This window comes from Mus musculus, chromosome 5 (assembly GCF_000001635.26).
Source record: "Mus musculus strain C57BL/6J chromosome 5, GRCm38.p6 C57BL/6J".
In the NCBI taxonomy this organism is placed as follows: Eukaryota; Metazoa; Chordata; class Mammalia; order Rodentia; family Muridae; genus Mus; species Mus musculus.
In genome coordinates, this window is record NC_000071.6 from 33,815,352 (window position 1) to 33,828,518 (window position 13,167).

General features: G+C 47.4%; 2 protein-coding genes across 9 annotated transcripts in view; one reads left to right on the top strand and one right to left on the bottom strand.

Annotated features, from left to right (window-relative positions):
- The first annotated feature begins 5,324 nt into the window (after positions 1 to 5,324).
- The window catches only part of Nsd2 (nuclear receptor binding SET domain protein 2), a 77,291-nt gene continuing 69,448 nt past the window's right edge, over positions 5,325 to 13,167 (top strand). For 2 of the 8 annotated variants that reach the window (XM_006503660.4, XM_006503662.4), the window contains exons 1-2: positions 5,341 to 5,526; positions 6,308 to 6,377. The gene's annotated coding sequence lies outside the window, so the exon portion shown is untranslated. Of the gene's footprint in view, positions 5,527 to 6,129; positions 6,378 to 13,167 lie in introns of those variants that run through there. The other 6 variants (XM_006503658.4, XM_006503663.4, XM_006503661.4 and 3 more) reach the window with 5 other exon arrangements.
- Positions 5,513 to 10,675, bottom strand: Gm52782 (predicted gene, 52782). The gene is made up of 2 exons (XM_030254959.1): positions 10,661 to 10,675; positions 5,513 to 6,135 (listed from the first exon to the last, which is right to left on the bottom strand). Exons 1-2 carry the CDS (start codon positions 10,673 to 10,675, stop codon positions 5,767 to 5,769), a joined length of 384 nt encoding a protein of 127 aa, XP_030110819.1. The 3' UTR covers positions 5,513 to 5,766.

Genomic DNA, 13,167 nt, shown 5'->3' on the forward strand with positions numbered 1-13,167 from the left:
CACAGCACATAGATTAGGAGGGGCTTAGTTATCTTCCTTCTGCTAGTATGGATTTTAACTCCCTGTCATTTTCTTTCTTTCTTTCTTTCTTTCTTTCTTTCTTTCTTTCTTTCTTTCTTTCTTTCTTTTCTTTTGGTTTTTCGAGACAGGGTTTCTCTGTGTAGCCCTGGCTGTCCTGGAACTCACTCTGTAGACCAGGCTGGCCTGGAACTCAAAAATCTGCCTGCCTCTGCCTCAAGAAGTGCAAGCTGGGCGCGGTGGTGCACACCTTTGATCCCAGCACTTGGGAGGCTGAGGCGGCGAATTTCTGAGTTTGAGGCCAGCCTGGTCTACAAAGTGGGTTCCAGGACAGCCAGGGCTACACAGAGAAACCCTGTCTCAAACAAACAAACAAACAAACAAAAACAAACAAACAAACAAACAAAAAAAGAAGTGCTATTTTAGCATTGAACTCCATTTCTTTTTTTTTTAAATTAATTTATTTATTTTATGTAAGTACACTGTAGCTGTCTTCAGACACCCCAGAAGAGGGCATCAGATCTCATTACAGATAGTTGTGAGCCACCATGTGGTTGCTGGGATTTGAACTCAAGACCTCTAGAAGAGCAGTCACCAGCCCTGAACTCCATTTCTTAAGCAAAACAGACTGAGTGGGCAGTGCTGGTCCCAGGCCCTGCTCTGATTTGATCCTTGAGCTTGTGGCAATTCTGTGGACAGAGCAGGGGAGCTAGGCCCAGGCTCCCTTCTTTGAAGTAATCCAACACTGCAAAATCAAACAGTGAGTGGGCCGCGGGGAATGCCCACACACAGTTTGACCTGAAAGAACTGTTCTTCACTCTCTCAAAGGGTGTGGCCAGGTGATGGGTGGAGCAGACCATAAATGGTAATGCCTGAAATCGGTGGAACCCCTGTGGTGGGACCTGTGTAGGAGACTGATTCATTAGCACGGCTAGAGCTGTTCCCTTAAGGTCCCCACTTATCCTTAAGTTGTTCTTGTGGCTTGGTGGGTGTCCTCACATCTCATAGGCCTTTCTCCATTATTCCTTAACCAAACTGAAGGAGTTTGCTGCTTGGCCTGTCTGTGCCCTACACTGTTCAGGCCACGTGCTTGAGAAAAGTGAGCATACTTTGTGTGTCTGGGATGGCACATACCAGACCCTTCTTCTAGTAAGAACAGGCAGGCAAGAGTTAGAGCTTGCGGGGTGTGGCCCTTATCTGTCACCCTTTCCTCTGGGGCCTAGAGAAACAATACTGATTATGGCCACAACTCTACAGAGTCCCAACATCCTGACTAACCATGGGTTTGAATTGTGTAATTGTGTTCCTTCAAAGGTATTTTCAATAATTAACCAGGGAACCTGTCATTGTGACCTTACTTGGAAATTAAGGCCCTGGCAGATGTAGGCTACTGTAGTCATCAGAAGAAAAATCAGAATCAGGGATAGACAGACTAGAAAAGGCCGCATGAAAACACAAGCAGAGGTCATGATGTTCACAGGAGCTGCAGATTGTAGGTAACCACCAGGTAGCTGGGAAGCAGCAGGAAAGCCCCACCCAGGTTCTGGAGCTCCATCCTTACAATTGTAAACCACTAACTTTCAGTTGTGCAGTCTAAGAAACCAACAATGAGGAAACCAGCTGTCTAAATCCAAAGGTAAAACTACCTGAAGATGAACACCTAGAGCGGGGATCCAGCTAAGACTAGAAGGGTATCACAGAAGACTTTGGGGACAGGCCTGCTGGGCTTATCTGTGATCTCAGCCCTGGAATGTGTGAGCGCTAGAGGCCAGCCTAGGCTACATAGTGAGACTGTCTTCAAACAAAACAAGTGAGCAAATGAAAAGGAAGGAGGACTGCACAGGACTGGAGTTTGATTTCCAGCACCCACATGATGGTCCTCAACCATCTTAACTCTATTTCTACACAACCTCTTCTGACTTCTGCAGGTACCAGGCATGCACATGGCACAATTACATACAGGCAGGCAAAGCAGTCATATGTGTAAAATTAAAAAATAAAAATAAACAGCGAGAGAGATGGCTGAGTGGTTAAGATTGTATATAGCTCTTACAGAAGACCTCAGTTGAGTTCTCCGCACCCACAACAGGTGGCTGAGAGCAGCCCATGACTCCAGCTTTAGATGCCAGAACCTCCGGCCTCCTCTGGCACCTGCACTCTTATATAGATACCCATACGCGTACACATAAAATATTTTTTTTTCCTCAAGACAGAATTTTTCTATGTTGACAGCCTTGGGTCTCCTGGAACAAGCACTGAAGACCAGGCCGGCCTTAAACTCACAGAAACTTGCTTGTCCCTGCTTCCCAAATGTTGGGGTTGAAGGCATGTACCGCTATAACCTATTAAGAATAAAATAAATCTTTTTTTAAAAATTAGAACAAAAAGTAGTCTCTCACCTAAGAGCTGGAAGAAGGTGTAGTTTTTCTGAACGATACCCAGTGTTGGATGTTGGCTGTCTCAAGAGCTCTGATGGGTTATCACCCTAGGGAGTGTCCTTGGTGAAAGATGGGGTCTATAGCTGTTCTGGGCTGGTGGTTTGTACCTGGAAGTAACAACTGGACCCCAGTGACAGATACCTTAGGCCTCTGAGTCAGGGCTTGTGAGAAGAGGGTTCTTAACCACATCTTTGTCCTGTGTAGTTTTTATCTGATAGGGACCCTAGGTAAATAGAAAAGCCTTGCAGTGCTGCCCAAGAATCCAAGATCATTCCTAGGGAATTCCAGTGGCCTTTGCCTGGGTGGGACCTCAGCTGGAGGCCTGGGGAAGTCACTCTTGGGTTTGGAAAGCAGAATGACCGGTTCTGGGGAGTTTGGGAGTAGGAGGTCCTTCGTGGTTCTGCCTTGGTTCCGGGCCTTTCCCCAAGCCCCTCTTTGGAGACCGGGGCCACCTAGGGCATGGGAGGAGGGGCAGCCCAAGCTGCATTTCCACTTGGAAGCCCTCTTTATTTGGCCTGGGACAGAGAAAGACTGGGGTCAGAGTGCACACATCTCCATGGAAACAGCAATGAGCCTGGCCCCTAGGGGACCCTAGGCATAGTAGGGGGTCTCAGGTTTTTTTTTTTTTTTTTTTTTTTTTTTTTTTTTTTTTTTTTTTTTTTTTTGACGAAGGGGCCTGGGCCTATCTTTGGCAGCAGCTTTTACAAAGTTCCATGAGGCCTGGAGAAGCAGGCAGACAAGTGGACACATGGAGCAGCAGAAGAGCAGACTGAGCTTTTTCAGGACTCCAGGCTCCAGGCAGGAAAATACAGCTCGAATGTGGAGTCTTTAGAGAAGGGACAAGCCTTGGAGAGACCAAAGAGAAGTTAGCTGTGCTGTTGCTGTTCCACTCAGGGTCCACCTGGGATTTGAGTCCCGCCAAATTCTCTCCAAGAGAGTATCTCCTCTGATAGTCTCAGAACTCCGAGACTGCCAGAGCATCTAAACAGTGACCTATAGACTGAAAATCTTGACTTGGATGGTCTGGGAGCCTGCTGTGAGAAGTATGCAAACCTTAGTGGATGAATTGCTTTCTCCTCAGGATTCTACCTATGGAGTCCCATCCAGGCCCCTTTTCTGCCTGGGAGTACTAGAACATAATAGTCAGGAGCCCCTGGGTGAGGTTGTGTACGGAAGTGGGCTTATGAAAGCTCAGAGAGAACAGGAAGAGAACAGCGCCAAATACCATCCAGGAAAATTCAAATACACGCTCCTTACAGAACTGCAGGGTTTTCTGGAAAACAGATCTGGCATTAAGTAAGCTACATGGTATCTCACACATGCTGCAGGGATCTGAAAGGTGCTGGGGAGGGAATAAGGCAGTGGGCCTAGTGAGACAGAGAGGAGACTTATTCCCGACTGTGAGAGGAGTTTGTTCCAGGAGCACGTGGTAAGCACTGGCTAAGCATCTCAGTGTAACACACATCCTGCCTGACTCACCATAGTGTGTGGATGGAAAGTATTCTGGAGCCAGTGTGCCTTCGGCTGGCCCGATAGTATCAAGCAGTTGAGTCTGCTCCAGCTCATCTCTGCAATCCTGCCCCCAGGCCTTTCCTGGACTTAAGAGTCTCAGGGTTTCAGGCCTTCATGGACAATGCCTGGGCTTGAAGGTTTTTTTTTTTTTTTTTTCTCACCCCTTTCGATCCAAAGCACTAGACTAGGAACATTCCGAGGAATAGGGGTAGAGGTCTGTGGGCTGTGAAAAGCTAAGTGTCCTTAGTAATACAGCAAAGGGATGGGGCTGAGTCCTAGGTCAGCACCCAGAGTTGGAGTCTGGACACCACTGAACCTGACAACAGTAAGCAGTGGCAGGCACAGCGCTGACAGCAGGGAGCAGTGGGCAACAAGCAGTCAGTGGTCCGAAAGGGAGCCTGCCTCAGTCCTATGCTCCGATGCTTCTGGGGGCTGTCCTCAGGGGGCTGAGAACACTCTGTGGCTGGCTTAATCTAGAAAACTCCAGGAGATAAAGCCCAGATTTCTGGCCTCCTGAAAGGTTAGAGACTTAACTCATAAAGAGCAACTGGGACCTCCCAGGACCACCGCCCTTCTCCCGTCTCTAATCACACTTCTCCGACTCTGCGCCACGCGCACGCGCTTTCGCAAAGCACGCAAGCTACCCCCGACTCGCTGGGGCTGCGTTCTGATCCGCCCGCCGTAGCAGCTAGCGCATCTCCGGAGACTCTGCCTCCCGATGCCTTCCCAGGACACCAAGCGGTTCATCTTTGACAAGTGATTCTCCTGGGCTGTTGACAGCCCGCCCGACCGGGCGTCTCAGAACCTGGAGCGCCCAGCGAACGCTACCAGTGACGCGCGCCCCGCCCGCAGACGACTCCAAGCCGCCGTGTCCAGCTGTCCACGCAGGGAGGCGAGCAGGCTCCGGCGCGCCACGAGCTGCTCCCGCCAGCCGCTGGAGCTCGAGGCCGGGACGCTGGGCGGGGCCGCGGCCTCCCGCGCTCTTCTTCTGCCCGAGGCCGTGTGCCCGCGTCCGCGCCCACGCCGGGCTCCGGGGCCGCGCGCGGCGATTGGGCGGCGGGCGTGACGTCACCGCGCCGTGGCTCGCCGTGGTTGCGGAGCTGGCCGCCGCCCGCGCGCCGCTCGAGCAGCGGGAGCGGGAGCGGGAGGCGAGCGGAGCGGGCGCGCGCCGAGCTCCCCAACACCCGCGCTCGGGATCGCTGCCTACCACGCGCGCCCTGTCGCCCGCCGCCTGCCGCTCTCCGCGCGCGGCCCCGGCGCGGATTTGAAAAGCCCGGTCCGCGGGCGACTTGAGGCGGCAGCCAATCAGCAAAGCGCACTTTTCCCGCGGCTTCTGGGGGCGGCGGCGGCCCCGGCGGCTGCGGCGGCGGGCGGGAGGCGCGGGGGCGGGGTCGGCGCCGCGCGCGGAGAGCCTCGGCCTGGCCGCGCTGCGCCCGCCGCTGCCGCCGCCGCCGCCCCCTCCTGCCTCCCTGCCCTCCGCGGCCTCGCGTCCGCTGTCGCCGCCGCTGCCGTCGCCGGACAGCCGCTGCCGGACAGCAGCCGGAGGATGCGTTGCAGCGTAGGTCACTGGGGCCGCCGGCCAACCGCCGCGGGAACTAACCGCTGGCTGGGGAAGGGAGGCCGGGCCGGGAGGCCGGGAGATCGAGGCCCGAGGGCTGAGGGGGAGGCTTGAGGGGCTGAGGGCCGGGCGCCGGGGACAGGCCGGAGGAGGACGCGCGGCCTGAGGCGAGGGTGGAGGATCGGAAGGCTGGGAAAACGGGGCCTGAAGCGCCGGTCGGACGCGCACGGCCAGCGACGGCTAACGGGGCGGCGGGCGCGCGGCCATGTTGGGCCCGCTGGCCGGGGCTGCACCTGTGCCCGGCCGGCGGGCGGCCGCCTTTGTTCCCGCGGCGCCCGGCGGGCCGAGCAAGTCTTTGTGCGGCGCAGGGCGCGGGGCCGGGTGGCACGGTGGGAGGGGCGGCCGGGTGGACCGAGGGGCGCTTTTTGTGTGCGGAAGCGTCCGGCGTTGACACTTGGGACGCCGGCCGTTGGTCAGCGCGGCGCCGCGGTCGCCGGCCCTTGCCGGGCCTCGCAGGTGGAGACGAGGCAGGCTGGACCCGCGGACCCGCCCGGGGCTGTGGCCGCGCCTCACAGGGCGCGCTCCCTCGCCTGGGATGCAGCTCTCAGCCTAGAAGGCGCAGGGCGCGGCGAGCCGGACCGTGACGACCAAGCGGCTGGCTACTGCCTTGGTTTTAAATCTCGGCATTTAAAAGATGTTCGGTTTGAGTTTCGGTGAGAAGAAAATGGATGAGGTTGTTGCATAGGACCCGTCGCAACATTGAGCTTTTCTTCCTTCTCAGCTCAGGACGTGGTTTGACATTGACGACGAAACGGTATGAAATCGGATGGTCTGACGGGAATCATTTTCAGGTAGATAATTGGAGGGGTGTGTATTTTATAACGGACCCTGTAAAGAGACCAGCGGGAGTTCAGAATTAGGTTAGAGAAGTTCCTAAGTACTGCCAGTTTAATTCAAGACTTTGAAGGCCTTGACTTTTAAAGACATTGACTTAATTCTAAGATCGTGTGTGGATGTTAATTCTATTTTATGTATTTGAAATAAGATATCACTATAGAAAGTTAGGAAACATCTCACTTAGGAAGCTGAGACTTTTAACTGGCATATTTTCCATGTTTTAAGTTCTGGTACTTAAGTCGATGTAATACACACACACACACACACACACACACACAAATACAGAAAGTAGCATGGAGAGAGCAGGTTCTGTAAACACAGCTCTTTCTGTGTGTTCTCCCATTCCCCAGCACCCTGAGTTCAAATCATAACTGTTGGCTAGAGATGGAGAGGATTCACACTTTGTACATTCGCTTACTTTGAGTCATTTCCTTTTCTTTCCTTCCATTTTCTTCTCTGCCCAGCAGCCTTCATTTTTGGTTTGATGGCTCAAAGTGTGTGGACTTAATATTTGCTTGCCAATTTCTGTAAGCTTTTGTGAATGACTCTTACATATTCAGAACAAAAATCCTCCTCTTTTGGCCTCTGATTCTAAGAGTCAGCATATAGTGAATTTTTAAAAAAGTAATGGACAATTCTCATGTGTTCACAGATGTGATATATTCATTGTAATGTTATAAACTGGCATAACTCGAAGTTTGTAGGGACAAAGAGAAAAACAGTAAGACTACAAGTGAGAGTACTAGGTTATTTTTGTGCAACCACGCTATACAGGGCTGTTAAGCCACTGCCTGCAGAAATGTGAGGAACCAAAAGAAGACTTAAGTCAGAACTGCAGAGTGAGTCAGGCATTAGAGACCCTGTGGGTTCCTTAAGGAAGGAGTCTAGCTTTTCATCTATTCAGACATCCTTCCAAGAAGTACTCAGGCTTTAAAAAGGTTTACTCACACGGCAGAATGGGAACTAATTAGTTACTTCCTTTTTTTACAGTTTTGACAATTCAGTGTAAAACATGAATGTAGATGGAATTAGACTAAGATGTGCTGGTGAAAAGATAGGAAATGCTAGTTAAAGTGTCCAATATGAGCTGTAGGGATTGAGTTTCCTTACCAAGTAATAGCACGTGTAAAAAAAATTGTGCTAAAATGAGCCGATGAATATAATTTGAATTTATTATGCTTTTTAATTCTTTCAAATAACTTTTTTGAGTGAGTGCTTTAATTAATGATAATTGAAAACAGATTTTTTTTTTGAAACAGGGTCTTGGTAAGTTACTATGGCTGCCTAGAACTTACTGCATAGACTAGGATGGCCTTGAACTTTGAACAGTCCTCATAGTACTGAAATTTGAAGCATGAAGGGCTATGCCCAGGTATTGTGTGTATCTATTAAAGACTGAGCCCTGGACCTTGAGCATTAGGCAGGTTCTCAACTACTGAGCTACATCTTTAGTCTGATGAAGTCTTTATGTTTACATATTCCAATATTGTGTTTTATTTTCTGGCAAATTGCTCAAAGACTATAGAATACATACAATTTTATATAAGTATTTTAGTCTCCTGGCTGCACTCTTTTTCAGTATAATCAGAGTATCTCTCTCCCCAAATTTGTGGTGATCTGTCTTCACTCCAGAAGGAGTTGTTGTTGGGTCTGGGCCACTGATTATTCTACATCGCAAGCATACAGCTTTGTAATGGCTTTTTTCACCTTTTGGGTAAATTCTTGAACATGGTACTCTGTTAGTTTTGGGCACCCTGGTTTCTGCTTTTTACTTTTTCACATCAGAAGTTCAGTTAAATACTATTAAGTGGACATAGTTTAGGATAAGCAACCCATTTGCTCTTAGCATATGACCTGTTAGCCTCTCTTTAAGCCATGTTGGAAGAGAAAAGTTCCAGGAAGCTGAATATGAAAGAGAGTTGAGCTGAGGTCCCTCTTTAATCTTAGCTTGAGCTTTATTCTAGAAACCAAGCCCTGTGGTTCCTGCCTGTTTTGGAAGGCTCTTGTAGGCATGATTTTACTCAATCTTATGGCTTTCCTTTCTCTGATCTCTCCTAGCTGTGATAAACAAATGTATGTGGTAGCTGAGGGGTCAGTTTGCTAGTTTTTGCTGATGCTAAATGGAGATAGTTTTTGAAACATTGCAAGTATTCAAGTGCAACAAATAAGGAGGAGCAAGAGTCTATTGTTTCTCGTTTATTTCTCTGTATCACTAGGCTAGGCAAAATGAATTTAAGGTATAAAAGCAAAAGGAATCACTTAGGCACTAGATTACTCCCATGTTTACAAACTATCAGTATGGTTTATTAGTTTCTCTAAGAATGGTTATTTATACTGAACATTGTGGGAGAAAAAGATTTTGATGTTAGACCCAGGAGATCTAACACCCTCTTTTGGTCTCACTTTCATTCTCATTCTTTCTCTCTCTCTTTCTTTTCTTTTCTTTTCTTTTCTTTTCTTTTCTTTTCTTTTCTTTTCTTTCTCTCTCTCTCTCTCTCTCTCTCTCTCTCCCTTCCTTCCTTCCTTCCTTCCTCCCTCCCTCCCTCCCTCCCTCCCTCCCTCTCTCTCTCACACACACACATACACCTCATTTAAATAAAGTAATGAATTAATCTTAAATTTTTTAAAATTAGGATTTATGTGTGTGTGTGTGTGTGTGTGTGCGCGCGCGCGCGCATGCATGCCAGTGCCCAGTGAGGCCAGGAAAGAGCATCTGACCCTCTGGAGCTGGAGTTAGAGGTGATTATGAACCTCTCAACATGGGTTTTGGGAATCAAACTCAGGTCTACTTGAAGAGCAGCAGGCCCTCTTAACCACTATGTAATTTCTTTGGTTCCCCCATCTGTCTTTTATTTATTTGTCTGTCTGTGTGCACGAGGTCAGTAAACAGTTTTCACGACTTCTTTCACTCTGGGGTCTAGGGTTTGAATTTAGGGCACCAGGATTGCACTTTTACTTGCTTAGGCGTCTTGTCAGCCCATCTTACCTTCTTTTGTCCATGCTTCCTCTTGAGCCTTTGAGTGGTTAATTTTTATTACTCTTTCCCAGCTTATACATGCTCTGCCGTGTGTTCATGGACTCACTCTTCCTTCAGTGACGTCTTAACTTGAGCCTCATACGGGAAGCCTCTATTTTGGAAGCAACCTGTTTTGGAAGGCTCTTGTAGATAAGATTTCAGTATTTGTGACTTCCTTCATCTTTTCCTGGTCTCTATTACTATTTTAGCTATACCTCTTGCTTGCTCTAAACACTAGTCCCACTGTGCCTTAGACCACTGGAATACTGTTTGTTCTGTCTGTAGTATTCTCCAAGTGTCTGTGTGACTTGATTTTTACCTCTCAGAGATTTTTACCCATTTTACTAGTTTAAAATATTCCCTTGATCCTGTGTATGGTGTGGCTTATTCCTTTAATCCCAGCACTCAGGAGGCAGGAGTAGGATCTCTTGAGTTCCTGACCAGTCAGGCCTATTTAGTGAGTTCTAGATCAGCCAGGCCTATATGGTGAGCCCCTGTCTCAAAAAACAAACACACTTGTCTGGCATTTCATTCAGTCTTAGCATTTTCTCCATAGCTCAATGTGTTTTGCTTGTCCTTCCTGTCTCCATTGATATCTGTGTAGGTGGGGATTTGGTCTTTTAGTTTTCATCCTCAGTAACTAAAATGATATCTGAAGACTGGCAGATATGCACTGGTGATTTGAATGAACCATCATTCAGTGCTCATATGATGATGATAAAGTGATGTTGATGAAGGAGTTTGTGTGAACATACTTGAGAAAGAGGAGAGCCAAGGACTGGTGGGAGAGGTCAGTGAGGAAGCCTGCAGATCAGGACTAGGATAGAGTAGTAGATATGATAAGAGGTGGGGATAGGAAGAAAGGACAGATGCCAGAGGAAGAGCTGATGTGTATTTTTTCAAGACAAGGTTTCTCTGTGTAGCCCTGGCTGTCCTGGAACTCACTTTGTAGACCAGGCTGGCCTCCAACTCAGAAATCCGCCTGCCTCTGTCTCCCGAGTGCTGGGATTAAAGGCGTGCGCCACCACGCTCAGCTTTTTTTTTTTTAAAGTTACATTTACTTATTTGTGTGTGTGCATGTATGTGCTCATGCCTAGACTCATGCCATGGTGTGCATGTGGATGTTAGAGGACAGTTAGCAGGAATTCTCAGGAGTTCTCTTTGTCCGCTGTGTGGGCTGTTTGAATCAGACTCAGGTTGTCAGGTGGCAAGCATCATTACCTGCTGAGCTGTCATTTGGACCCCTGATGTGGTTTTTACAGGCTGGAAAGATAAAGAGGAGAGGGGCACAGATATGGTAATTACAGTATGAAAATTGGTTAATACTGGCCCCATTTTTACCTTGTAAACCAGAGGGAAGAAGGGCCTATTTTGTGACCTACCTTTGTTCTCTCTGAAAGGAAGCTTTGATGTCTTTGTTTTGCAAAGTACCCTCTATCTATCCTGGTGTTCCTTGCTACTCAGTAGAATCTCTAGGTCTAGAGGATTCCCTGTCTTCCTGTTCTGTCCTCTAGTCAATCTTTTGTTGTCCCAAGATTATATTATTATGCTGCCCACCTCATTTAAGATAATCCTGGTTTATTTCTGGAGTTTCAGTGTGGTTTAAAATTTTTTTTATTGTTTATTTGTTTTGTTAGATTTTATTTTATGTGTATGGGTGTTTCGTGTGCATGTTTGTGAGTGCATTATGTGTGTGCCCAGAGGGCATTGTGAGATCTCTGGGACTGGAGTTAGATTGTGAGCCCCATTTTGGTGCTTGAAACTGAACCTAGATCTCTGGAAGACCAGCAAGTTTCTAACTGCCGAGCCATCTCTTCAGTCCCCTGTGGTGGTTTTTGATGGTTCAGCTCTTGTCTCTGGGAAGCTTGCTTTCACTGGTGTTGCATATCTGGAACAAAAGCCCAGATATACCAACTGTACTTGTGCCAGATTTGTCATGGTATTGTGTAGGGCCTCCAGCACATTGCCCAGGTTTTCATATCGTCCTCGTTGGCTTTTCAAAGGGAGGATCCTGACTGGTGGTACCTTGGTATCTTTACTACCTAGGTGTAGAAGGGACTCAGTTAACAAATGGAGTCAGATTTGCGGTATTATTTGATACTTTCCTAAGAATGTCTATTTCACAGGATTGTGTGGGTTTAGATTTTATTTTTCAATTAGAAATAGGTTTGTATTGCTTCCTTTTTAAAGATTAGAGGTTAGTGTTGGTGTAGAGTTTTGCTCTATACAGCTTAGAAAGGGGTGTGTGTGTGTGTGTGTGTATGTATGTATGACATGTGGCTTGTGGTTGGTATGTAGGGATAAGTGTACAACTTTCAGTAGTCAGTCAGTTCTCCTACCATGTGGATCTTGGTCCTTCTACACAATTTTTGAGTTGCAAATTATTGTTATTTTTTCTTTTTTCTGTTTGAAACAGTTTATCTGTGTAGTCCTGGAGCTTTTGTCTGTAGGCCCGGCTGACCTGGAACTCAGGGATCCACCTGTTCCTGTCTCTGTGCTGTACTCCCACCTCCATGCTTTTTATTTTTTTTATTTTTTGGATTTACTTTAGTATTTTATGTTTGTGAGTGTATTGGTTGCATGTATATAGATACATCAGGGGAGTGACTGGTGCCAAGGATGTCAGAAGAGGACACTGGATAGATAGATGCCCTGGGATGGAGTTTAACATAGGTGTGAACTACATTTGGATTCTGGAATAGAATCCAAGTCCTTTGCAAGACCTCTTGACCACTGAGCCCCTCCCTCTCCAGCCCCTGTAAGTCTTCTTTATTTCATCTTAACATCACAGCAGGAAATTTCAAAGATATTAGTTAAGTAATTTGCCCTAAGTCACTATGCTTTAGGTGAAAATGATTGGGCTTTTGAAGGGCCTGGAAAATTATTGTTTTGCTGCTCAGGAAAAAATTTTAGCCTATCTGTAAGTGGGTAGAAGGGGCAAAGGCCATTACAGTTTTGTACTTACGACTCTCATTTCCTATTTATTTATTTATTTATTTATTTATTTATAGTTTTTGAAATAGTCTTGCTGTGTAACCCTGGGTGGTTTGGAACTTGGTGTGTTATAACAGGCTGACTTTCAAATTGTGATTGACTGATCTAGCTCAGGTTCCCAGGTGCTAGAATTGTAGGCATGTACCACCATAGCCAACTCTCCTGCCATTCATTTCTTATTTATTTTAATAATAATAATTTGTGTGTGCATATGAGAGCAGGTATTCTTTTTTTTTTTTTTTTTTTTTTTTTTTTTCAGTTTTTTTTCGAGACAGGGTTTCTCTGTATAGCCCTGGCTGTCCTGGAACTCACTCTGGAGACCAGGCTGGCCTCGAACTCAGAAATTCGCTTGCCTCTGCCTCCCGAGTGCTGGGATTAAAGGCGTGCGCCACCACTGCCCAGCCCTGTGCCACTTTTTTGTTGTTTTGTTTTGTTTTTCCAGGCAAGGCTTTTTTTTTTTTTTTTTAAGCTCTGCCTGTGCTTGCCTCTGTTTCCTGAGTTCTGTGATTAAAGGCAGCTGTGCTGTGCCACTTATTAATGTTGTGCCAGGAAGTGTTCATGAACCACCAAGACCACCAAGGAGCCGTTTCTGATGTAATAGCATTAGGGTCTCTTTATTTTATTGTAAGCTCAGTCTTGGGCTCTCCTCCAACCCAACCCTGATACAGCAGGAGGCGAAGGGAAGGCAGATCAGCCTCGAACCTCAGCAGGACAAGTTTTTATAGGAAAATAAA